A 26,619-nucleotide genomic window follows, 5' to 3' on the forward strand; every position below is an offset into this window, starting at 1 on the left:
TCTAGTTTAAACCTTTTACATACGAAGCCCAGGTAAATTTAAAGATTTGTAGGGACACTCAGATGTTTATATTTGTGATAGTTAAAACTGCTAGATTAATTAATTTTGAGTTAGTTCTGCTTGTATAGACTATGAAAGCCTTCAAGAAGAAGCTTGCTTTGTGTGACTCTTAGGATTATAAGATAGATTTACTACCAATCAGTTTTAAGGGTTAGGAAGTGAATTTGTTAGGTGTTGGGATGAAAGATAATGAAGTGTTTATTACTCAGTTTTCTCTGATCTTTGTGTGTGTGCGCAATCTCATTGAAACTGATAGCAACTTCCTATAGGTTGACCAGGAAAGGGCTGGTTTGTAAGAGTACTTGAACGTCCTGCCGGTTGGTTGTATGTAAGCTGCCCTGGGAAGTGACAACTAGATTTTGGCCATTATTTTGGTCTTTACAAGGCTGAGAGCCATTGGATTTCCATAGTTTGAAGTGATTGAAAGCCAGCCATGCACAGAACGGTGTATGGGTGTTTTTAAGTTTGGTGGATGATTAAATCCCTTCTTGTTAACGTTGGTAATCTGTTAACAACCTGAGCCTTTTAATAAAAATATATGTTAATTTTGCATTTTTTTTTTTAATGTTAAGGGGATGTAATTAACTCTTTTTCTTTTAGGTTTTTATTCACAACCCTCATTCACGGAGCCAGCATCTCGGTGCACCCAGGGTCCTCCAGAGCCCCCTGGAGTCTGATGTTTCACTTCTTAACATTAACCAGACAGTCAGCTGCCTGACCGCAGGAGTACTGAACCCTGAACTTGGCTATGATGCTCTTTTAGTGGGAACACAGACCAATCTGTTGGCTTATGATGTCTACAATAATTCAGATTTGTTCTACAGAGAGGCAAGTATACCCCTTTATAACCATAAAACTCTCACTTCCCATTAATGTCCACTGGTTTTTTATTTTTTTTAAACGCTTGAAAGAGAGCAGACATTTATTTGGGTTTATTATGTGGCTTTTGTAGTGTAGTTAAAAAAAATGCACGTTTTGCCATTTACCTCTCCTTGACACTTATTTATTTGGTCATGGTTGGTAATCATTTGGTGACACTCCAGATTATCTTTTAGGAGGTATTTTCTGTTGATAGCTTCCCTGGTGGCTCAGTGGTAAGGAACCCACCTGCCAATGCAGGAGGTGCGGGTTCGATCCCTGGGTCAGGAAGATCCCCTGGAGAAGGACATGGCAACCCACCCCAGTATTCTTGCCTGGGAAATCTCATGGACAGAGGATCCTGGCAGGTTACAGTCCATGGGGTTGTAAAAGAGTTGGAAACGACTTAGCGACTGAAAAACAACAGCGTTATCTGTTGATACTTTCATCTGTCAAGATTTGTCATTAAAAATTCAGCCAGTAGCCAGAAAGCCAGCAAACAGGTCTCCTGGTGGCTTTGCATTGAAGTTTAGTATAGTAGTTTCCAGGAGAAGCACTTACCATAGCCTGCCATCTACAGGCTGCTGCAACTTTAATACTCAGATAATCCGTATTTATTATATAAAAATAGAAGCAAAGTAAAAATAATCACACATAATTTCTTCATTTGGAAATAACACTTAACTCTTGATTGATTTATCCTGACTTTTTACTTAGTATTTGTGAGTGAATTCTTTGTTTACAAAATGGGATTATGATATATACATGTAATCTTTTACTTTTTTTCTATAACAGATTGATTAAGATATAATTCACATACCATACAGTTTACCTATTTAAAGCATACAGTCCAGCAGTTTTTAGTTTATTCAGAGAATTGTGTAACCTTCACCACAATCAGTTTTAGAACATTTTCATCAAATTGTGCTTATGTACTTCATTCAAGAAGTCTGAGACATGTACTCGTTCAGAATGGTGGGTTTATAGGTGCTTGTAGTTTTTGTACTTACAATTAAGAACGAGCAGTAGTAGGGGAACTAATTAATCAGTATTACTAGATTTCCATCTAAAGTGGTTAAAATAGATTACAAAAGTTTGGGTGTTTTAAAGGCGTAAGTCTGATTCTCTGAGAATTTGGCCTGTAGAACTCGCTGGTCCAAGAGAGCCTGGGGTTTTAGAGTAGGTTATCATCGCAGGTTAGTGCGAGACCAAGGGCCTGAGTTTATCCTGAGTCAGTGCTCATCCTTGCATAAGCCACGTTAGCCACAGACACTGTCCTCGATGGACAGCTCTGGCCTGCCTCTCAGGAGACCGGGTGGCCTCTCAGAAATGATGACAGAAGCCTTTGAGTTTCCAGGTAAAAAGGATGTCTGTCACCTCCAGTGTGCCTGTGCAGCATTGTGTTTGAGGGTTTGTCTTTTTTGTTTTTCTTCTTAGGTAGCAGATGGGGCCAATGCAATTGTGCTGGGGACGTTGGGAGACATTACCTCTCCTCTAGCAATTATCGGTGGAAATTGTGCTCTGCAGGGTTTCAATCACGAAGGAAATGATCTCTTTTGGACGGTATGAAGAACGAAATACTCTCTTTAGTACTCTTAAACATTTTTACTTTTTTAATGTTCTTTAGGTCTTGTTTGCTTGTTTGTTTGTTTGACCACTGACGGTAATGAATAATGGAAACAAAATAAAACAGTATTTATAATTTTATACATTAAATAAAGGATATGAGTAATGTGAATTTTGAATTCGTGGTTTATTTCATCCTGTCTTTCATGTAGCTCCTGTTTGGATTAAGTGAAAAGAAATGGCACAGTAATGACTTGGGTTGTATTTTCAGGTGACTGGAGATAACGTTCACTCCTTGGCCTTGTGTGACTTTGATGGTGATGGGAAGAAAGAGGTATGTCGGAGAGGAGACCCTTCTCTTGTGTGTACATCTCAGCTGAGTACATACATTTCCCCAGGACAGTGACCTTAGCATTGAGAGAAGTGTTAGCTTCTCATGATTGATTTTGCTGTTCTGTAGCCTGAATGATGAACTAATTGGCCTCATTTGTCTTTCTCCTGTCTTTTGAACAATAATTCCCTTGGGTTTGTCAAATACAGAGATCAAGACCATATTTCAAAGAACCCTGATGGGGGAGAGGGTGGAATAGTTGTTGGGAGCACAGTCTCATTCACAATCTTATAACTTGATTCCAATGTTTTAAAATCATATTAGTACCTACTTCCCAGTTTTGGCCAACTTTTTCAGGAATCTGGACGTTTTAGAGATTGGCTTTTAGCTTTTTAAATTACTCTAATGGTTTCTCTAGAAATTAACCTCTTGAGGAGCCAGGGAAGTACTGTGTTGGACATTGACTTACCCCCGATTGTCTGCAGATACTGGGCTCTGGCTTTTGAAGCAGGGCTTCCACCTGCGGGCACACAGACGCTGAGCCAGGGAGCATTTTCAGGAGCCTGGTGAAAGAACTTGTTCTGGTGGGAGGTGCCCACGTGGCAGGATCTGTAGTAACCACTGTTTCTTCACTGACCAACTCGTGACCTTCTCATTGGAAGGAACCTTTCTGAGCATCCATCACCGAGAAGTCGGACTTCCTGGGCGGCTCTAGCAGCATGCAAAGTATCATGCAGTTGTTTTGTTTTATTTATGGAAATTTTGCTGTCTTCACTTACCGAACTAAATATGCCTGATTTTTTTGTTTCCCTTTCAGCTTCTTGTTGGATCTGAGGATTTTGATATCCGAGTTTTCAAAGAAGATGAGATTGTGGCAGAAATGTCAGAAACAGAGGTAAGTACCACCTCAGAATTATGATGACCTTGACAGATTAGCATAGTTAAATGTAGCATAAAACGAGAGTGCTGGGACATCTCACTACCCAGTTTTATGGTAAAGACTGTGGGGGTTAAATAGAGCAGTATGTTACAGAGAAAGAAGCCTTTAAATATCCATTATGGAGAAATATTTTGACTCAGTGCTCTCTAATGACCCAGAGGGATGGGGAGGTGGGAGGGAGGCTCTAGAGGGAGGGCATATATGTATATATACAGCTCAGTCACATTGTTGTACAGCAGAGACTAATACAACATTATAAAGCAATTGTACTCCAATGAAAAAAATTAAAAAGATATGTTTTGAAAACACTGATTAGACAAAAATTATGGACCACAAAAAGGTATTTTAGTGAGCTATTACATAATAATAACAATAATGGCAACCATTTATTGTGTACCTGACGTATGCCAGACACTGTTCTAAGTTATTTACATGAGCTACTCATTTAATCCAACAACAGCCCAATTATGAAGGAATTAGTAGTTCTCGTTTTACAGATGAGGGAACATGTTACATTTCTTTGTTAAGTTACTCTCAAAAGGTCATGGCTATTAAGTGGCAAGTCCTCCTCCTGCTTCTCATCATGTGTATTAAATGGGATTGAATATTGAATGAACTGTATATGTGAGGATTTTAGAGTTTTTCTCTTTATTCAAATTAAGTACTTCTTAGGCACATTTCTGTTGGTAGACTTAAAAACTAGATGTCAGAGAACTTGACTAGTTTCTTTGTGATTAGAGTTACTCATGTAATTCAAATTGAAATGTTTCTGAAAAAGTTATCTTTTTTTAAAACAGTGTCTAAAGATTGCCCTTATCCCTTATAGTTTGGTATTCTTAGGATATTTATTTGCTGCTGGTTTTCCAGGATTGGGCAAGATGGAAACCAAAAAGATAATTAGGATATTCTAAATTAAGGAAGGAGATGGAAATAAAGGAGCACTGGCTTGTGAACCCTGTAAATGGACAGAAAAGAAAAACAACTGAAGGAAGTCTTAGAGATCCAAATGGTGGTGGTGAGCAGAATTGAATCAGCTGGTGTTTGAGAGGCTGTATCAGAAAAGATTGAGGGCAGCAGCCTGAGAGCTCACCTCAGGATGAGAATTCATCCTTGGTTTTCTTTGCTTACAAAAGCTGTTTAGGAACATCAGGCTTCTGTTCCCCTGCCTGCAAAAGGGAGACCAAAAAGCAAAACATGCATATTGATATATAAAGTGTCATCAGTGATTTTGAAGGGTTTACCCTTACTATGGACTTCCCTCATGGCTCAGATGGTAAAGCGTCTGCCTACAATGCAGGAGACCTGGATTTGATCCCTGGGTCGGGAAGATCCACTGGAGAAGGAAATGGCAACCCACTCCAGTACTCTTGCCTGGAAAATCCCATGGACAGAGGAGTGTTGTGGGCTACAGTCCATGAGGTTGCAAAAAGTCGGACACGACTGAGCAACTTCACTTCTTCACTTTTACTATAGATTTTTACTTAATCTGACTCTACTTATGTACTCACATTTTTTATGGTTGTAAGCTGATAGTTGTGGTAGAGGAAGATGAAGGGGAGAAGTGAGTGCCTAAAGCAGTGCATAGCTGAAGATGTGTGTCCATCTGGGGGTTTTGTGTACCTGTATGTGTCTCATGTCTGCTTTTTAGAGAGACGGTCCTTAGCTTTCATTAGATTGTTGAAGGGGATTGCCAGCTTGAGAATTGCCTGTAGGTGCTGGGTTCTGCATTACTGTTTCCCTTTCATTTAAATTCATAGTAAATCTTTACCCATTTGGGGAATCATTGAGTTTTTGTTGGATTTCTGTTGATCATCAATACTAGATGCAAGGGGAGTACATTCTGTGAAACACTTTTTTCGTAAATCCTAGAAAAAGACAGGAGAACATGAAATAACGGCGAGGAATTTGACGTGCCTGTTGATCCTCTGGTCCACAAAAGAAGAAACTAGTGACCTTATAAAGGACTAAGGGACCTAGGAAAACTGGGGCTAAATTCAGGAAAATGTGGACTTTATAAGATTGTTCATTTCAGGGCTGTTTTTTTGTCCTCTTGGTTTAATTTTGCTCAGAGTTCACATGTGTTTTTGCACATCAGCAAAATTATGAACAGTACTGCCAAAAGAATGCCTTGAGCTAAATAATTCTGGAGTCCCACATGGCACTTTGTATTCAGAGTTAAGTGAAGTGGGTGGCTTTATAGAAAAGTTGTAGGTGTAGAAGAAATTACATAACTATTCTCTACTTTATACAGTTTATTTCTTATTATCTCTTACATTAGTCAGAATTAGAAAGTAGACCAGCAGGGTCATAGATATCTTTAAACTTTGGTTTTAACTTTTAAGGATAATTTTGTTCAGTATCTAAAACTGGAGATTTTGTAAATCTTAATTGTAAATTCTCTTAAGTGTGTTAAATCCTCTTAACAGTCCTGTTAATACTCCAGTATAACATATGCACTCTGTATATTGTTAGATATGTACAAATCCATGGTATTCTGGGGTTTTGCTTTTTAAAGGATTATGTTTTCTTCTGCTGCTGCTGCTGCTAAGTCACTTCAGTTGTGTCCGACTCTGTGTGACCCCATAGACGGCAGCCTACCAGGTTCCCTTGTTCCTGGGATTCTCCAGGCAAAAACACTGGAGTGGGTTGCCATTTCCTTCCCCAATGCATGAAAGTGAAAAGTGAAAGTGAAGTCACTCAGTCGTGTCCGACTCTTAGCGACCCCATGGACTGCAGCCTACCAGGCTCCTCTGTCCATGGGGTTTTCCAGGCAAGAGAACTGGAGTGGGGTGCCATTGCCTTCTCCAATGTTTTCTTCTAGCAAACAGTAAATTATACCTTGGAAAAGTATACTCTTAAAAGATATTTAATTGTGGATTTTATAAGTCCTTTTAAAATTTAGACTGTAAGATATTGTAAGTTAAGGAAATTGAAATAATCATGAAAATATTTTGAGCTAGTGTGTATCAATTTAACATCAATTTTACATACTCCAGATCTTGTGTACATAGTCTATTTCCTCCTTAATTCCTCAATTTTATTATTTAAAAAAATAATTTGTTGAAATTTGCTACATATGCTTGATCTAAAACAGTAAACTTTGTGAGTTTAATTCTTATGATCCAAATCTGAAATAGAGGACATGGATCATAGAGAAGAACACATTCCCCACTAATGGGTTGGAAGTGTATTTAAACCTAATTTTAACACACTTGTAGCAAGGTATGCAGTTTTATAAAGTCACTTTGCACTAAATTGAGCCTTAATGAACTTTATCTTTTTCACTATTTTTTGCAGATCATCACCTCTCTTTGCCCCATGTATGGCAGTCGATTTGGTTATGCCCTCTCCAATGGCACCGTTGGAGTTTATGACAAAACAGCCCGATACTGGAGAATTAAAGTTTGTATGATACATTCTCTGATATTCAGGGATTTTATACTTATTGAGGGACTTCTATACTAATTATTGAAATTCCTTTTCAGTCCAAAAATCATGCCATGAGTATTCATGCTTTTGACCTTAACTCTGATGGAGTGTGTGAACTGATAACTGGTTGGTCCAATGGGAAGGTAAGTTTAAATAGTAGTGTTCAAGTATAATTTAAAGTAATAACTATCTGAGATATATTGGCTGTATGACTCCGAACAATAACACGAGAATATGCACTTGAGTTCCTTGGCTGTGCTTTCAAATTTAACTTCATAATCTTCCTAGATTTTTTCTTCCTGCTCTGGTAATCAACACTGCAGAGTGAGTGAGTGTCCTTTCAGTTTATAAGCCTTATTTGAGGGAAGATCTCCAGGGAAGGTCTAAATCCCTTTCTTGAAGGAATGGGAATCAATTTAATCAAGTTGATCATAGGCATAGGCAAGTAAAAAAAAAAGGATTTTTAGTAAGCTAGTAGTGAACTGTGGAGAAGAAAATGGCAACCCACTCCAGTACTCTTGCCTGGAGAATTCCAGGGGCGGCAGAGCCTGGTGGTCTGCTGTCTATGGGGTTGCACAGAGTTGGACATGACTGAAGCGACTTAGCAGCAGCAGCAGCAGCAGTGAGTATGTAGCTCTTTTCTAGTAAATCTTCAAGTTTGACTAAAATCTTAGAATTAGTGGGAAGAGTTATGTTATCATTGTTTTCCAAGCTATAACTTCAAACTAGGAATTTTTTTTTGTGTGCTTCTTTCCTTTTTTAACTTCAGATCAGAACTTTGTACAGTCTCTTGGCAAGCCAGGATTGCCTTGTTAGAAACTGCCGAAGGAGCTGCCAGATCTCCATGGATACCGTTTGCCCTAGCTCTCTCATCTGTCAGTGCTGATTGCCTGAAGGAGATCAGCTAGTTCTAGCTTTTCTTCTTTGATTTTTCTTCACTTTTGGCCAGTGTCTTGTAATCTTCCTTTGGGTGCTGTGTGAAGAGCAGATTCTAAAAAACCGTTATGTTGGTTCCTACTTCTCCACTTGGTTTTGTTTTTGGTGTAGGTGTTAAAAATTACAAAGGAAGACTGTGTAGTTGCTTATTAAGAAACTTGAAAACCCATAAAAGGGGACCCTATTTTGGGGGAATATAAATTATTATGATTGATCCAAGAATTAGAAAACTACTTGACTTAAGTTATCAAAACTAACCTTCAGATCTGACTCTAAACCTTGAAGTCTGTCTAGTTAAATGCTTTCAAAATTTTAAGAAATTTCTATTACATAATCATAATTTGTATGTTCTAAGCCATACAAAAGATAAGCAAACTATACAGTTCATGATATAAGTGGAACAGTTGGTATCTGCACTCAACAGAAACAACATTAAAAGGAATATAGATCCACCAGGTGAACATAGGTGCAGAATTACTTAATTTAAATACAACTAGCCAACTAACTTTTTCTTTAGTAGGTCACTTGTTGAGTTGGAGGGTCATCTTTTCCATGGCAAAACTTTCATGTTGGATAAAGCAAAAGAATAGAAAATCCACAGAAATACAGATTTGTAGCCCTGTTTCTTAGTTAGCAAGTTAACCCTCTTATTTGCTAAATACTGCGGAAACGCAGTGCTGAAGGTCATGGAGAAGTTAGAATGAAGCAAGTTCAGTTCAGTCTGAGTTCGAGGCTTCTGTTAATGTGTGAAGAACTCTGGTCAGTACAGGCCATTCATTGCTTTACTAGCTTTAGCATCCATAATTTTCAGGCTGACCTGATGTTGTTATTAAGAGCATGGTATTCTCCAGCCAAGGGGTAGGAGCTGGTAGTAAGCTATGACCTAAATTAGTGTGTTTTTCACTGCAAAATTTTGCCCAGAATGCTGTTTATAAAAAGACAAAAATAGTGGTCACTGAGATGCTTGCTCCGTTAGATTTTCTGAAGCTAGCCTTTTATCATGGAGAAGGCAATGGCAACCCACTCCAGTACTCTTGCCTGGAAAATCCCATGGACGTAGGAGCCTGGTAGGCTGCAGTCTATGGGGTTGCACAGAGTCGGACATGACTGAAGCGACTTAGCAGCAGCAGCAGCAGCCTTTTATCAATAATGCATGTGTTCTTGCTTAGAACAAAAGCTCATTTTAGGTGGTTATCCTTCCCTGTTGTTTTGCGATGCGTTCGTTTCTGAAGGGTCAGTGATTTATTTATCTGCCTCCTTTGGGAAGAGGAGATGTGGATGATTGTAGGGCTCTCTGCAGTATCTCAGTAGTTCATGTGGCAAAGGGACCTTAAACAGGGCTATTCCAGAAGCGTGAATGGTGGGAGACTAGGCTTGCTTGGCATTTTCCAAACTTTAGATATAGCTGGGGACTTCCCTGGTGGAACAGTGAGTAAAACTCCACACTCCCAGTGCAGGGGGCCCAGGTTTGATCCCTGGTCAGGGAACTAGATCCCATGCTGCAGATAAGAGTTTGATGCCACAGCTAAGACACAGCGCAGCCAAATAAATAAAAATGTTAGGTGTAATGTATTTTATATATTTATATATAATAAAGGTGAAATTTGTGTATAGAGCTAATATGTCTTGTATACCTCTATGTGCCAGTCCCTGTTCTACCTGCTTAACACACGTTAACCCTTTTCGACCCTGTTACAACCCTGACGTGTAGATACAGTTACTTTCCTCATGTTCTTATTGTTGATCTCCAGATGAGGAAGCCAAGTCCAGAATGGTTAAAGAGGTTTGCCCAAGATCCCACAGGTAGTGAGCAGCAAAGCTGGAATTCGAACCTGGGAAGTTTGGACTTTCACAGTTGTGTTATGTATTTTCTAAAAGTACTGTCTCTCAGCCAACCCCCTTCTCCAAATGAAATACTAGGCCAGTATGTAAAACAGCTTTTAAGAAAAAACAGAGCTGAGTGAGGTTCCTTGGCCCCCTGGTTCTAGGTATGTATTGAGAAGCCATAGGTGGGGGGGGCCCTTGGAGTACTCATTAAAAAAAATTTTTTTTTTTTTAATTTGGCTGCCTTGGGTCTTAGTTGCAGCTTGAGGAATCCTTCACTGCTGTGTGCAGGCTCTCTCGTTGTGGCGAGAGGGCTTGGTTACCCAGTGTCATGTACGATCTTAGTCCCCCACCAGGGAACAAACTCTCATCCCCTGCATTGGAAGGTGGAGTCCTAACCACTAGACCACCAGGGAAATCCCCTCCTTGGAGCCCTCTTAAAAACTTCTAGACTAAAGCTGATTGAACTTGAAAATTTTGTGTCATTTTTAAGAACCTGTAGCAGAAGCTGTTTTCAAGTTCTTGTTCTATTTTTAGGTTGATGCTCGAAGTGACCGGACTGGGGAGGTGATCTTTAAGGACAACTTTTCATCTGCGATTGCTGGTGTGGTGGAGGGAGATTACCGGATGGATGGCTGTCAACAGTTAATCTGCTGCTCGGTGGATGGAGAAAGTAAATCGGGACAGGAGAGATCTTTGAGAAGTCAGATTTCTCAGTCCAGTTGGGTCAGAATCCCGGGAGATTCACCATAAAGTGTTTGTGTTGATACCCTTTCATCCTAATAAACTCACCTGAGTTGGGGAAATGAGAACTTAGGTTTTAAGACTAGGGCATTGATGACTTAAAAGTAAGACCTGACTGTGCCTGGGCCCTCCCTCAGTCCTATGGTTTTTTTTTTTTTCCCCACCTCCTGTCAGTCCGAGGCTACCTGCCGGGCACGGCTGAGATGAGAGGCAACCTCATGGACATCAGCGTAGAGCAGGACCTGATCCGAGAGCTGAGTCAGAAAAAACAGAACCTGTTGCTGGAGCTCCGCAACTATGAGGAAAACGCCAAGGTTGGACCCGATGGGATGGGCACGTGGGAGGCTGAGAGTGACCAGGAGGATGGGCGGTTGGGAAAGGAGGCTCTCCGCATATGGCGGGGCATGGGCTTCCCCTTCCCGCTGGTGGGCGGGCAGATGGCCCGGCCTTTCTGCCAGTGTCAGAATGAAGAGGGCACGTATCCTTTAACCCAGAAATCCCTCTGCCGGGGAGCTCAGCCAGAGAGAGATTTGCACGACTGTTCAAACACATTGCAGCACTGTTTGTAGCAGGGAACAGGTGGGAGTGATGGTCACTTTTGGTCAGTCATAGGGAGGGTGCTGCTAAGTCACTTCAGTCGTGTCCAACTCTGTGCGACCCCATAGACGGCAGCCCACCAGGTGCTGGGGAATATTAAGCAGCTCAAAAGAATGAAGTATATACACGTGGACTAATGTGGAAGGATGTCTGGTATTATTGAGTGAAGGGAAGCAAGAATAGTGTGTTTAGAGTATCTTTTTCAACCACAAATAACATAAACATGGACACCTGCAGAGACTCTGGGTCTGCTGTTGTGTGTGTGTGTGTATACGTGTGTACATGTACTTATCCGACCAGCTGGAGGGTGAGCTGGGGAGTAGGATTTTAATTTGTCCCATCATGTATAACTGTTTGAATTTGCTACACTAAGGGAGTTTCTTTAGTCATTTAAAACAGAACAGTACAGGCGGGTGGCTTCCCTGGTGGCTCAGTGTAAGGACTCCGCCTGCCTGTGCAGGAGGCATGGGCTTGACCCTCATCGGGAAGACCCTGGTGCCTCGGGGCACTGAAGCCCAAGCCCGTGCGCCACGGCTACTGAGCTAGTGCTGTAGAGCCCGGGAGCTGCGAGTGCTGAACCCGAGCGCCCTAGAGCCCGTGCCCTCAACGAGAAGCCACTGCAGTGAGAAACCCGCGCATCGCAACTAGAGCAGCGCCCTCGCCGCAACTAGAGAAAGCCCACACAGCAACGAAGACCCAGCATAGCCAGTAAATAAGTTTTTTAGAACGTAAAAGGCGTGCTGGGGGGCAGTGGTCCCTAACCACAGGAAGGGATGAGGGTCTTTTCCTTTGGGAAAAGGCCAGGTTAGAGCGAGAGCACGAATGAGGTCACTTCTCTGACGCTGAAAGACTCAGATGAATATAAGATACAGGGGATGTGTCTTCTGAAGCCAAATAGCTATATTTAAAATTGACATGAGTTCACTGTTCCGGGGACTAAGTTGGAAGTGGGGGGAGTTACGTGTTTTGCAGGCTGAGCTGAGCAGTCCACTGAACGAGGCTGATGGGCATCGGGGCGTGATCCCGGCCAACACCAAGCTCCACACCGCTCTCTCCGTCAACCTGGGGAGCGAGGCGCAGGCCGCCCATGCAGAGCTGTGCATTTCCACCTCTAATGGTAAGGTGTTACTGACACACAGCTGGTGGTCGTTGGCACCCGTGTCGTCTGGGAGCGGCTCTTGGACTGCTGTCTTCTCTTTTCCCTGCAGACACCATCATCCGAGCAGTGTTGATTTTTGCGGAGGGCGTTTTTGCGGGTGAAAGCCACGTGGTGCACCCCAGTGTCCACCACCTCTCCAGCTCCGTCCGCATCCCCATCACACCTCCCAAGGACATCCCCGTGGACCTGCACTTGAAAACCTTCGTGGGCTACAGGAGCAGGTGACCCTTTGCACGTCGCAGGTCATGTCCAGGCAGCACTGAGAGGACAGCAGAATGTGTAGATTTCCCCTCTTGCCATGGATTCTCCGGGGCCAGAGAAGCCACTTAATGGCTCTTTCCACCCAGGCAAGGTTTCCCATGACTTCTTCTTTCTCTAATTTGAAATCTTTCCAAAAAATAAGTAAAAAGTATGTAAGTTTGAAATGATTATTTCTGGCTTTAGTCAGATGATTTCATATTCACAGCAATTCCAAAAGTACACTTAATGGATAGTTTTGGCATCCAAGACTACAGGGGTTTAGGTTCTGTTACATGACAGCCATATGTAACCTCAGCCAGTGAAGAAAAGCACTAGATTTGTGGAAGATAGAAACCTTTCCAGATTCCTTTTTGGGTGTTGTAAACCCTGGGTGCATGCATATGTATACACAGACTCACGCCTCTAAATCCCCAAACCCATTACTGTGGGACTTGAACCCTCAATTTTTTTTTTTTTTTTTTTTTGAGGCAGGGGTGGGGGGAAGAGAGTAGACAGTTTCTTTAGTGAAACCCTTAAGTAACAGCTTGATCACTCAGTAGTGACCTTATGTTTATCTGGGGGGCCTTTCCCTTTGAAATAACATTCAACACAAACAGTTCTCTTCTATCCCGTTGGCTGGCCGTAGCACCCAGTTTCACGTGTTTGAGCTGACAAGACAGCTACCCCGATTCTCCATGTATGCGCTCACCAGCCCGGACCCTGCCAGGGAGCCCCTCAGTTACATCAACTTTATCATCGCAGAACGGGCCCAGAGGGTGAGTGTCTGGCTTTTCTCTTTGCAACCCTTTTGCACTTTAGAATCTTTGACATTATTTCACAGAAAAGGGGAAATTACACGAGTGTGTTATTTGGTAGCAGTAAATATGACATGAAGGAGTTAGGTTGGAGTTGGATAGTTTACAACAAGTACCAAAAATGTTGCTAAAATAACTTCTCCCATTTTGAAAAGGTTATTCAAAAATATTTATCTTGGCTAATCAATTCAGAAATATTTATTTTGAATCATTAATTCAAAGTTACTTACCTAAGCAATCCTTAGTCACAGGTGAATTCCTCTCAGTTTGTAACTGCTATTTTTTTGGTTAGTCCCTGGAGAAGGCAATGGCACCCCACTCCAGTACTCTTGCCTGGAAAATCCCATGGACGGAGGAGCCTGTTGGGCTGCAGTCCATGGGGTCGCTAAGAGTTGGACATGACTGAGCGACTTCACTTTCACTTTTCACTTTCACGCGTTGGAGAAGGAAATGGCAACCCACTCCAGTGTTCTTGCCTGGAGAATCCCAGTGACAGGGGAACCTGGTGGGCTGCCGTCTATGGGGTCGCACAGAGTCGGAAACGATTGAAGCGACTTAGCAGCAGCAGCAGCAGCAGCAGCAGCAGTGGGATTGTCCAGATCTAGTGTTTTAAGAGGAGCCTGCATCAGAATGGAAAGAGAGTGGCCCTTGGAAATGGGAATATTGTGGGGGTTCAAGTGCTAACTTAACTAAGTAAATTCTTAGGGGTCTTGCGCAATTCCCCTCATTGAGGATAGTATTACCTCACAGGGGGCCCCTGAGGATTACATAATTGGTATAATCAGATCAGATCGGATCAGATCAGTCACTCAGTCATGTCCGACTCTTTGCGACCCCATGAATCGCAGCACACCAGGCCTCCCTGTCCATCACCAACTCCCAGAGTTCACTGAGACTCACGTCCATCGAATCAGTGATGCCATCCAGCCATCTCATCCTCTTTCATCCCCTTCTCCTCCTGCCCCCAATCCCTCCCAGCATCAGAGGCTTTTCCAATGAATCAACTCTTCGCATGAGGTCGCCAAAGTACTGGAGTTTCAGCTTTAGCATCATTCCTTCCAAAGAAATCCCAGGGCTGATCTCCTTCAGAATGGACTGGTTGGATCTCCTTGAAGCCCAAGGGACTCTCAAGAGTCTTCTCCAACACCACAGTTCAAAACCATCAATTCTTCGGCGCTCAGCCTTCTTCACAGTCCAACTCTCACATCCATACATGACCACAGGAAAAACCATAGCTTTGACTAGACGGACCTTTGTTGGCAAAGTAATGTCTCTGCTTTTCAATATGCTATCTGGGTTGGTCGTAACTTTCCTTCCAAGGAGTAAGCGTCTTTTAATTTCATGGCTGCAGTCACCATCTGTAGTGATTTTGGAGCCCAGAAAAATAAAGTCTGACACTGTTTCCACTGTTTCCCCATCTCTTTCCCATGAAGTGATGGGTCAGATGCCATGATCTTCGTTTTCTGAATGTTGAGCTTTAAGCCAACTTTTTCACTCTCCACTTTCACTTTCATCAAGAGGCTTTTGAGTTCCTCTTCACTTTCTGCCATAAGGGTGGTGTCATCTGCATATCTGAGGTTATTGATATTTCTCCCGGCAATCTTGATTCCAGTTTGTGTTTCTTCCAGCCCAGCGTTTCTCATGATGTACTCTGCATATAAGTTAAATAATCAGGGTGACAATATACAGCCTTGACGAACTCCTTTTCCTATTTGGAACCAGTCTGTTGTTCCATGTCCAGTTCTAACTGTTGCTTCCTGACCTGCATATAGATTTCTCAAGAGGCAGATCAGGTGGTCTGGTATTCCCATCTCTTGCAGAATTTTCCAGTTTATTGTGATCCACACAGTCAAAGGCTTTGGCATAGGCAATAAAGCAGAAATAGATGTTTTTCTGGAACTCTCTTGCTTTTTCTATGATCCAGCGGATGTTGGCAATTTGATATCTGGTTCCTCTGCCTTTTCTAAAACCAGCTTGAACATCAGGAAGTTCACGGTTCACATATTGCTGAAGCCTGGCTTGGAGAATTTTGAGCATTACTTTACTAGCGTGTGAGATGAGTGCAATTGTGCGGTAGTTTGAGCATTCTTTGGCATTGCCTTTCTTTGGGATTGGAATGAAAACTGACCTTTTCCAGTCCTGTGGCCACTGCTGAGTTTTCCAAATTTGCTGGCATATTGAGTGCAGCACTTTCACAGCATCATCTTTCAGGATTTGGAATAGCTCAACTGGAATTCTATCACCTCCACTAGCTTTGTTTGTAGTGATACTTTCTAAGGCCCACTTGACTTCACATTCCAGGATGTCTGGCTCTAGATGAGTGATCACACCATCGTGATTATCTGGGTCATGAAGATCTTTTTTGTATAGTTCTTCTGTGTATTCTTGCCATCTCTTCTTAGTATCTTCTGCTTCTGTTAGGCCCATACCATTTCTGTCCTTTGTCGAGCTCATCTTTGCATGAAATGTTCCTTTGGTATCTCTGATTTTCTTGAAGAGATCCCTAGTCTTTCCCATTCTGTTGTTTTCCTCTATTTCTTTGCATTGATTGCTGAAGAAGGCTTTCTTATCTCTCCTTGCTATTCTTTGGAACTCTGCATTCAGATGTTTATATCTTTCCTTTTCTCCTTTGCTTTTCACTTCTCTTCTTTTCACAGCTATTTGTAAGGCCTCCCCAGACAGCCATTTTGCTTTTTTGCATTTCTTTTCTATGGGAATGGTCTTGATCCCTGTCTCCTGTACAATGTCACGAACCTCATTCCATAGTTCATCAGGCACTCTATCTATCAGATCTAGGCCCTTAAATCTATTTCTCACTTCCACTGTATAATCATAAGGGATTTGATTTAGGTCATACCTGAATGGTCTAGTGGTTTTCCCTACTTTCTTCAATTTAAGTCTGAATTTGGCAATAAGGAGTTCATAGTCTGAGCCACAGTCAGCTCCTGGTCTTGTTTTTGCTGACTGTATAGAGCTTCTCCATCTTTGGCTGCAAAGAATATAATCAATCTGATTTCGGTGTTGACCATCTGGTGGTATCCATGTATAGAGTCTTCTCTTGTGTTGTTGGAAGAGGGTGTTTGTTATGACCAGTGCATTTTCTTGGCAAAACTCTATTAGTCTTTGCCCTGCTTCATTCCGTATTCCAAGGCCAAATTTGCTTGTTACTCCAGGTGTTTTTTGACTTCCTACTTTTGCATTCCAGTCCCCTATAATGAAAAGGACATCTTTTTTGGGTGTTAGTTCTAAAAGGTCTTGTAGGTCTTCATAGAACTGTTCAACATCAGCTTCTTCAGCGTTACTGGTTGGGGCATAGACTTGGATTACTGTGATGTTGAATGGTTTGCCTTGGAAATGAACAGAGATCATTCTTTCGTTTTTGAGATTGCATCCAAGTACTGCATTTCGGACTCTTCTGTTGACTGTGATGGCCACTCCATTTCTTCTGAGGGATTACTGCCCACAGTAGTAGATATAATGGTCATCTGAGTTAAATTCACCCATTCCAGTCCATTTCAGTTCACTGATTCCTAGAATGTCGACATTCACTCTTGCCATCTCTTATTTGACGACTTCCAATTTGCCTTGATTCATAGACCTGACATTCCAGGTTCCTATGCAATATTGCTCTTTATAGCATTGGACCTTGCTTCTATCACCAGTCACATCCACAGCTGGGTATTGTTTTTGCTTTGGCTCCATCCCTTCATTCTTTCTGGAGTTATTTCTCCACTGATCTCCAGTAGCATATTGGGCACCTACTGACTTGGGGAGTTTCTCTTTCAGTATCCTATCATTTTGCCTTTTCATACTGTTCATGGGGTTCTCAAGGCAAGAATACTGAAGTGGTTTGCCATTCCCTTCTCCAGTGGACCACATTCTGTCAGATCTCTCCACCATGACCCGCCCGTCTTGGGTTGCCCCATGGGCATGGCTTAGTTTCATTGAGTTAGACAAGGCTGTGGTCCTAGTGTGATTAGATTGACTAGTTTTCTGTGAGTATGGCTTCAGTGTGTTTGCCCTCTGATGCCCTCTTGCAACACCTACCGTCTTACTTGGGTTTCTCTTACCTTGGGCATGGGGTATCTCTTCACGTCTGCTCCAGCAAAGCGCAGCCATTGCTCCTTACCTTGGACGAGGGGTATCTCCCTCGTCCAAGGTAATTGGTATAATAGCACTTTGTAAAGTTTGCTAAGTCACGTCAGTCGTGTCCGACTCTGCGACCCCGTAGATGGCACCTCACCAGGCTCCCCCGTCCCTGGGATTCCCCAGGCAAGAACACTGGTGTGGGTTGCTATTTCCTTCTCCAATGCGTGAAAGTGAAAAGTGAAAGTGACATCGCTCAGTCGTGTCCGACCCTCAGTGACCCCATGGACTGCAGCCTTCCAGGCTCCTCCGTCCATGGGATTTTCCAGGCAGGAGTACTAAGGACTAGTAATACCTGTGGATTTTAACCTTGACTGGACTTTAGAATTCTCAGTGAGGCTTTTTAATCATGGAAATTCTCAGGCCCCTTAGTGGTCTGTGAAACTTGAAACTCTACAGGTGGCCCCTTCCAAAATGCCTCACAAGTGGATCTTATGTAGAACCTGTGTTATAAACCACTGTAAAGTATTACTATTATTTATATTAAGATTTATTCTTTACTTATAGTGTGGATGTTATCTGTGTGTGCGTGCAAACTTCATTTAAATGTTTTAAAGGATGCAGTGGAATGATTTTAAGCAGGCTAGAGCCACAGAAGAGCTCTCGTTTAAACAGAATTAGCATCATACTTGAATCGTGTCTACATTGCATATAAGGTTATGTCTAAGTAGGGGACTTCCCTGGTGATCCATCGGTTACAGGGCCTCGGGTTCAATCCGTGGTTGAGGAACTAAGGTCCCAAATGCCACACAGTGCAGCCAAGAAGTAAAACTAAATAAATAAATAAATAAATTTAAAAATACATGTCTGAGTAGAAAATGCATGCTATGGGACCAGATATAATTGTGCATGTTATTTATTACATGTATCAGGTGGGAAAAAGGAGAGTGAGTAGTGTTTTGGTAGGGGAAGAGTTGTAATTGTTGTTTTTTTAAACCAAGTAGTAAAACTAGAAAGAAGGGTAACTCTTAATGACCATACTTAAAAAATGGAAATTCATTTCACACTCTTCATCTTTAAGGTTGTTATGTGGCTCAACCAGAACTTTCTGTTACCAGAGGATACTAACATTCAGAACGCTCCATTTCAAGTGTGTTTCACATCCCTACGGAACGGTGGCCAGCTGTATATAAAGATAAAACTTAGTGGAGAGGTAATTTTTACTGTCATGGACACAGATTTCTCATGTAAACATTTATGACACTCAGTGTTAAGCGAGGTGGGTGACACCAGTCTCAAGGTCGTAAAACCACGTGTCTCAACCTAGACTGTTGGTGTTATCACCTGACACAGGCGTATAACGCAGATGAGCGCGTTTTCTACCTCTCTCCCCCACTTCCCTTCACCTGTTTGTCACCTAGTTTGGGGTGGTTTAGGAATACAGAGGAGAACAAAAGGTTTTCATTGTTTGAATGATTCTGTTGTTCCATTTATAAGGCAAAAGGATTCTTTTTTTTTTTTGCCTGTTACTAGAAATAATGTTTTCTTGAGGGCTGGACCTTATTTGTATTTATCATTGCATATAAATTTATGTTCCAATAAATGTGTTGAATATGGGGAAGTTCAGGTACTGTTCTAGCTGTCTGAGGGTGCTAACTTGTCTTTTTTCCTGTGGATAGATTACTGTAAATACTGATGATATCGATTTGGCTGGTGATATCATCCAGTCAATGGCATCGTTTTTTGCTATTGAAGACCTTCAAGTCGAAGCCAATTTCCCTGTCTACTTTGAAGAATTACGAAAGGTTCTAGTTAAGGTGAGGGCACCTGGTGGATGAATTTGTGAGAACACGGTGTTCTAATAATGTTTGCAATATTTCTGTTAATGAAACTACAAATGTACATATATTACATGATCAGGTCAGATCAGTCAGTCAGTCATGTCCGACTCTTTGCGACCCCATGAATCGCAGCACACCAGGCCACCCTGTCCATCACCAACTCCCGGAATTCACTGTGACTCACGTCCATCAAGTCAGTGATGCCATCCAGCCATCTCATCCTCTGTCGTCCCCTTCTCTTCTTGCCCCCAATCCCTCCCAGCATCAGAGGCTTTTCCAATGAGTCAACTCTTCGCATGAGGTGGCCAAAGTACTGGAGTTTCAGCTTCAGCATCAGTCCTTCCAAAGAAATCCCAGGGCTGATCTCCTTCAGAATGGACTGGTTGGATCTCCTTGCAGTCTAAGGGACTCTCAAGAGTCTTCTCCAACACCACAGTTCAAAAGCATCAATTCTTCGGCGCTCAGCCTTCTTCACAGTCCAACTCTCACATCCATACATGACCACAGGAAAAACCATAGCCTTGACTAGAAGGACCTTTGTTGGCAAACTAATGTCTCTGCTTTTCAATATGCTATCTAGGTTGGTCATAACTTTCCTTTCAAGGAGTAAGCGTCTTTTAATTTCATGGCTGCAGTCACCATCTGTAATGATTTTGGAGCCCAGAAAAATAAAGTCTGACACTGTTTCCACTATTTCCCCTATTTCCCATGAAGTGGTGGGACTGGATGCCATGATCTTCGTTTTCTGAATGTTGAGCTTTAAGCCAACTTTTTCACTCTCCACTTTCACCTTCATCAAGAGGCTTTTGAGTTCCTCTTCACTTTCTGCCATAAGGGTGGTGTCATCTGCATATCTGAGGTTATTGATATTTCTCCCGGCAATCTTGACTCCAGCTAGTGTTTCTTCCAGTCCAGCGTTTCTCATGATGTACTCTGCATATAAGTTAAATAAGCAGGGTGACAATATACAGCCTTGACGAACTCCTTTTCCTATTTGGAACCATTCTGTTGTTCCGTGTCCAGTTCTAAAAGCTAGTATTCGAGAATTCATGAGTTAAAGGCTTTCTTTTATAAAAGTGAGTGGTTAGCTTGAGCACCTGCTTTCTGTGTTGGTTTGGAAGGATACTTGAAATATATATATGTTAACATTTTTCTTTGCCAGCCTTTCATCTTATCTGTTGTATATACTTTGCATTCTGTCTTAGTGCTTTGTCTTAGTGCTTTCACAGGTGGCTCAGTGGTAAAGGATCTGCCTGTCAATACAGGAGACATGAATTTGATTCCTGGGTCAGGGAGATCCCCTGGAGAAGGAAATGGCAACCCACTCCAGTATTCTTGTCTGAAAAACCGCATGGACAGAAGAGCCTGGCGGGTTACAGGCCATGGGGTCGCAGAGAGTCAGATGTGACTTATTGACCAAACAACAACAGAGAATCCAAAACCAAAAGTAAGGCTTGTGATTGGTCCCCACTTATAACATCCCCACCCCAGACCTCTAAAATGTTAGTATTTGTATGGCTTGGGCTCACAATGCTAAGATGTGGAAGAGCTTGACACAGAATGTCATTTTGAGTATTTCACTGAAGAGGAGGTGAAACAACAGAGGATAGTTAAGATAGAACAAGTGAATGGCAGAAAAAACAGGGCCTCGGTATAGAGAAGACAGTTCCTTCTCGATTTATTTAGTTTTCAGGAAGTTGGTGAGGCCTTTTAAATTCCTGGGTGTTCATGGTTTCCAGGTGGATGAATACCACTCAGTGCATCAGAAGCTCAGTGCTGACATGGCTGATAACTCTAACCTGATCCGTAGTTTGCTGGTCCGAGCTGAAGATGCCCGTCTGATGAGGGACATGTGAGTATGTACCATGGCCAGGACAGGTGCTTTTTCTTGCCACCTGTATCTCTAGGGCTCCCCATTTTATTCTCTCTCTGGCTTTTTTTTTTTTTATGGCAAAGAGATGTTGCTGGCCTTAGGCATTTGACTGTGCTTCCCTGGTGGCTCAGATGGTAAAGAATCTGCCTGCAATGCGGGAGACCCAGATTCAATTCCTGGGTCGGGAAGGTCCCCTGTAGAAGGGAATGGCTACCCCCTCCAATATTCTTGCCTAGATAATTCCTGGATATCTTCCTTCCCGAGGAACCTGGCAGGCTGCAGTTATGGGGTCGCAAAGAGTCGGACATGACTGAGCGACAAAAAAAACTAGAGGGAAGTGACCAACCCCTAAAATTCCTTTTTTCTTGATTTATATTTCATTTAGAAACTGTCAGATGTACACGGTTTTTATTTTTTAAAGCCAAGTTGGTTGACATGTAATTTATAATATACACGTAGAAAATGTGCCCTTTTAGGTTTACACTTCAGTAAATTTGGGGAAATTTGTACAATTGTGTTGCTACTACCGAAATCAAGTACTTTTCCTAACCTCCAGTCCGTGGCAGCCAATGATTGAGTTTCTCTTCCTATAGTTTTATCTTTCCCAAACTGTCACATAAATGGAATCAGACAATGTAAATGGAATCCATAGAAGTGGAATCAACCTTTTGAGTCTGGCTTCTTTCAGGTTCCATAATGCCATTAAGGTTCATTTACGTTGTAAGTTACCAGTAGTTCATTCCATTTTATTGCTGAATATTCTATTGTATTGATATCCATACTTGGTAAATATCCCACCGATTAATTGAGATTTCGGTTGTTTCCAGACTTTGGTGATTGAGAATAAAGCTGCTATAAATATTCACATACAGGTTTTTTGCAGACACGTTTCCATTCTTTTGGGTGAAATGTGTCATAATGTGATTGCTGGGTTGTATAGTAAGTGTATATTTAGCTTGATAAGAAACTGTCAGTATTAGTCTGAAGCTTTATAGCCTGTCACCTTGCTGACTTTTCCCCACCCCTTGTATCATGGGCATGATAATTCTTGGTTCCTAAATTCAAACAAACCATGGATTAATAACCAAGGAAGGCCACTTGTCTTCCATTTATTTGGAAGAAACAGAATAGTTCATAGAATATTCTCAGTGTTTTCAAAGCAGACTTTAGCAGTTATCCTGTTTTAATGACAGTACAGCTAAAAATCTGGTTTGATCTTTTATTAAATGTGTCTGCTGCTGCTGCTAAGTCACTTCAGTCATGTCCGACCCTGTGCGACCCCATAGACGGCAGCCCACCAGGCTCCCCCGTCCCTGGGATTCTCCAGGCAAGAACACTGGAGTGGGTTGCCATTTCCTTCTCCAATGCATGAAAGTGAAAAGTGAAAGTGAAGTCGCTCAGCCGTGTCTGACCCTTAGCGACCCCATGGACTGCAGCCTACCAGGCTCCTTTATCCATGGGATTTTCCAGGCAAGAGTACTGTCTAAGAAGTTTGCAAATCTTTTCATTTAAGCCTGCCATACTGAGGTCCAGTGATGTTAACCTTCTATTGATGAACACAGGAAAACGATGAAGAATCGCTATATGGAACTCTATGACCTTAATAAAGACTTGCTCAATGGATATAAAATTCGCTGTAACAATCACACAGAACTGTTGGGAAGCCTCAAAGCAGTAAATCAAGCCATTCAAAGAGCAGGTCGTCTGCGTGGTAAGTCTCTTTTTGTAGCACTGCATTTCGTCTTCATTTCGGGGCGAGAACCATTAAAGATGGTGGTAGCTTCAAGAATTCCTATCAGGGCTTGTATCTATAAAGACGCCTTTCACATTCGAGTTGGTACCATTCACTTGAGTTCAGCCAGCCTACTGTTTGGCTTTAGTTAGTTTGCCAACTTCAGACGGTAAAAACTTTCAGTTCCTTTTTTTTTTTTTTTAAAGATTTGTTTATTTTTGGCTATATAGGGTCTTCATTGCTGTGCTTGGGCCTTCTTCAGTTGTGGCTAGCAGAAACCAGCACTGGTCCTAGGCGCTAGGACTTCAGTAGTTGGAGTGCACGGGCTCTAGAGCACAGGCTCAGTAGTTGTGGTACACAGGCTTAGTTGTCCCAAGGCATGCGGGATCTTCCCGAACTTGCTGCATCCTCAGAAGAAAAACTGAGTGACATATTCCCAAGAGGAAGCCTTAAGTACTCCTATTGAAATCGGCTGTTTTGGGTCAGTGCTTTGACTTCCTTTTAGAAATAATCTTTGCTAAGTGGATATAAGCTTTGATCCTTTTCTGTAAAACTGACTCTTAAGTTTCTAGGTATAAAATGGTCTCTAGGCTTGGTTTGTGATTGAAGTTACATATGAGAATATCTTTTTTAGGGAATGGTAAGATAAGATAAATCTGTACTATCTAGGACTTCCCTGGTGGTCCAGTGGTTGAGCATCCACCTGCCGGTGTGGCGTACGTGGGTTCTATCCCTGGTCAGGGAAGATTCCACTGGCCATGGAACAGCTAAGCCCGTGCACAACTACTGAGCCCAAGCACCCTAGAGCCTGTGCTCTGCAGCATCAGAAGCCACTGCAATGAGAAACCCATACACTGCAACTGGAGAGCAGCCCCACTCCTCACAACTCGAAAAGCCAGAGTGCAGCAACAAAGACCCAGTATAGCCAAAAATAAACAATTAATAAAATTTTTTTTTTAATTTGTATTATCTCTAACTCTTCTCTACCCTAGTTGTATGTTGTTTTTAAAGACGGCTTCTGATTTATAATTTCGCTTTAATCATCTTTTGGCTCATGTGGATATGGTGTTTCTTCTCTGACAGTTGGAAAACCAAAGAACCAGATGATCACTGCTTGTCGGGACGCGATTCGAAGCAACAACATCAACATGCTGTTCCGAATCATGCGGGTGGGGACAGCTTCTTCATAGGAGGGGAGAGACTCCTAGAAGAGGTTTCTGTAAACTTCGAGGCTGATTTGCTTTGGATCACATCCTGGTGAACCCAGGGTGCTGAGAGCAAAATCAACCTTGGTGAGTTGTACCAATGAAAAGACAAAGCATTGCCTCTTAGAAGTGTATTCACTTTCTATTTTTTTTAAATCAGTTGTACTGTTGCTGAGTAATACTGGTTTGTATGGAGGGAAACAAACACTTTTGAAACATTAGGGCTTCAAAGTCCAGTTTTTCTGTATGTATGTAAAATCAGTGTATAGATACATCTTTTCTTGAAATTGTAATTGTAATTAAAAATTATTATCTACTTTTCCATTAAAATGTAAAGGTGTTGCACTTTGTGTTGACTGTAAAATTCACATCAGGACTGCATAAAACCATTTGTATTGCGTGGAGAAAAACAAAAATTGGATACTCATTTTGTGCACCTTTTTTGTAAAACCTCCTATCAACTTATTGAGTACATTTATTTTTCAATTATTTTACTTGGCTGCATGGGGTCTTCACTGTGGCACAAGGACTCTCTAGCTGTTGTGCCTGGGCTCAGTAGTTGTGGCGCACAGGCCTAGTTGCCTCATGGCAAGTGGGATCCTTAATCCCCCAACCAGGGATCAAACCCACGTTCCTTGAACTGGAAGGCGGATTCTTAACCACTGGACCACCAGGGGGGTCCCAAATATGGATTTATTAACTTATTTACATTAGGAATGTTGTAGACTTGGGTCCAAAGATGGATCAAATTCTCTGTGTAACAAAACAAAAAAGTTTGGAATTTTCAGAGCTGAATGTGAAGAAGTGAGTGAATTCTTAAGGCAGTCACAGAGGTTTGGCTCAGAATTATCTATTCTTTTCTTCGAGTATGACGACTTCCTTTTCCTGTGAAGAGCAGGAAGCTAAAACAGATTTCTCCAGTTAGTTTTCAGCTGGTGATCGAGGTTTGATTGAGCTTCTGTTTCAGATGCAGTCATGTGACACTTGAAATTTGAAATCAGAAAAATGGGATGCTGGGCATGCGTTTGACCAGTGTGGGTTACAGCAGAGGTTCTCTGTCTCTGAGGCTTGCCCATTTAGCAGAAATAGATTCTGGATGGTAGAAGAGCTGGCATGATGTGGGCCTCTGAAGCTAGAGTGGCAGCTTCCTGGTTTTGCACAAGGTTTCTTGAATGGAGCAGTTAAGCTGTTCAGATCCAGTAGCAGTAGCTGATTCGGCGGCTCAGAGTCAGGCAGTCCTGTATTTATGTAGGTAATACAGGGGCCTCCTGGTTTCACAAGCACCTTCCTTCCTGATGTGGTAGGAGCAGCTCCTCTGCAGTAGACTAGAGAAGAGATTCTGGAATTGCATCCTACAGGTTTTTTGTTTAACTACCTTAGTAATTCTGTAAATCACCTGGCATGCTGTAATCCTTTTATTCAAATTGTCTAGCAAATTGTCTAACCTGTTCTCTGCATCAGAATATTGACCAATATGCAACCCCATAGAGAACATACAGAGGCTAGGCCTTTCCTCTGTGGTAAATTAACTTTACTAGTGTCCTCCATTTGGCCATAGAGGATTCTCTCTTCCATTTCTGAAATTTGAGCTTTTAGATTTCTAATTTTTATGAGACTAAGCCCCTATAACACCTTTTGTTTTGCACTTTGAATCTGTAAGCTCAAGACATCCTCATATACTATATTATCTTCCATAATCTCCAGAGTAGTAAAGTATCTCTTATTTGCTTCGAAGATGAGGAGACTGAAGTGCAGGGACTAAGTACTTACTAGAGTCACAGAGCTACTGGCAAAACTCAAGTCCCACTGTGGGGTCTTTTTCTGGTTAGCCATAGTCTGACTTATACCTTTTGAGATGATGATCTCTAGTTGGTGCTGGTTTTTCTAAAAGCATTTGCTTTTTATTTTTTAAAATTCTATTTATATATTTTGGCTGCGCTGGGTCCTCGTTGCTACACATGAGCTTTCTCTTGTTTCAGCAAGCGGGAGCTACTCTCTGGTTTGGTGCTCGGGCTTCTCTTGTTGTGGAGCCTGGACTCCAGGAGCACAGGCTTCAGTAGCTGTGGCACCTGGGCTTAGTGGAATATGAAATCTTCCCAGACCAGGGATTGAACCCGTGTCCTCTGCACTGGCAGCCAGATTCTTATCCACCAGACCACCAGGGAAGCCTGGTGCTGGTTTTAAATTGTATGGCATTGTTTATTTTTAGGGACCCTTAAGGAATCATCTCATTAAAGGTCATTCTGTTGTTCTTCAGCCTGCAAACTCCTTAAAACCTAAAAATATTCATGGACAAGGCTTGAAGGAGTCAGTCTGCAGCAGGGTATCTTTCATAGTCCTGATCTATAGATTATAAACAGGTTATTTTCACATTAATCTAATC

At 42.0% G+C, this 26,619-nt stretch overlaps 1 protein-coding gene across 5 annotated transcripts in view; it reads left to right on the forward strand.

Moving 5' to 3' along the window:
- The window catches only part of BBS2 (Bardet-Biedl syndrome 2), a 94,873-nt gene extending 70,292 nt beyond the window's left edge, over positions 1-24,581 (forward strand). For 2 of the 5 annotated variants that reach the window (XM_055553169.1, XM_055553166.1), the window contains exons 2-17: positions 661-892; positions 2,360-2,481; positions 2,756-2,818; positions 3,633-3,710; positions 7,053-7,157; positions 7,241-7,327; positions 10,482-10,617; positions 10,863-11,002; positions 12,234-12,402; positions 12,494-12,665; positions 13,331-13,460; positions 18,667-18,798; positions 19,265-19,402; positions 21,166-21,278; positions 22,862-23,010; positions 24,115-24,581. In XM_055553169.1, coding sequence (XP_055409144.1) covers positions 661-892; positions 2,360-2,481; positions 2,756-2,818; positions 3,633-3,710; positions 7,053-7,157; positions 7,241-7,327; positions 10,482-10,617; positions 10,863-11,002; positions 12,234-12,402; positions 12,494-12,665; positions 13,331-13,460; positions 18,667-18,798; positions 19,265-19,402; positions 21,166-21,278; positions 22,862-23,010; positions 24,115-24,221 — 2,073 coding nt within the window. In that variant the 3' untranslated portion in view covers positions 24,222-24,581. Of the gene's footprint in view, positions 1-660; positions 893-2,359; positions 2,482-2,755; positions 2,819-3,632; positions 3,711-7,052; positions 7,158-7,240; positions 7,328-10,481; positions 10,618-10,862; positions 11,003-12,233; positions 12,403-12,493; positions 12,666-13,330; positions 13,461-18,666; positions 18,799-19,264; positions 19,403-21,165; positions 21,279-22,812; positions 23,011-24,114 lie in introns of those variants that run through there. The other 3 variants (XM_055553167.1, XM_055553168.1, XM_055553170.1) reach the window with 3 other exon arrangements.
- Positions 24,582-26,619: the final 2,038 nt, after the last annotated feature.

The sequence above is a fragment of the Bubalus kerabau genome, chromosome 17 (genome assembly GCF_029407905.1).
Source record: "Bubalus kerabau isolate K-KA32 ecotype Philippines breed swamp buffalo chromosome 17, PCC_UOA_SB_1v2, whole genome shotgun sequence".
NCBI classification, from domain to species: Eukaryota; Metazoa; Chordata; class Mammalia; order Artiodactyla; family Bovidae; genus Bubalus; species Bubalus kerabau.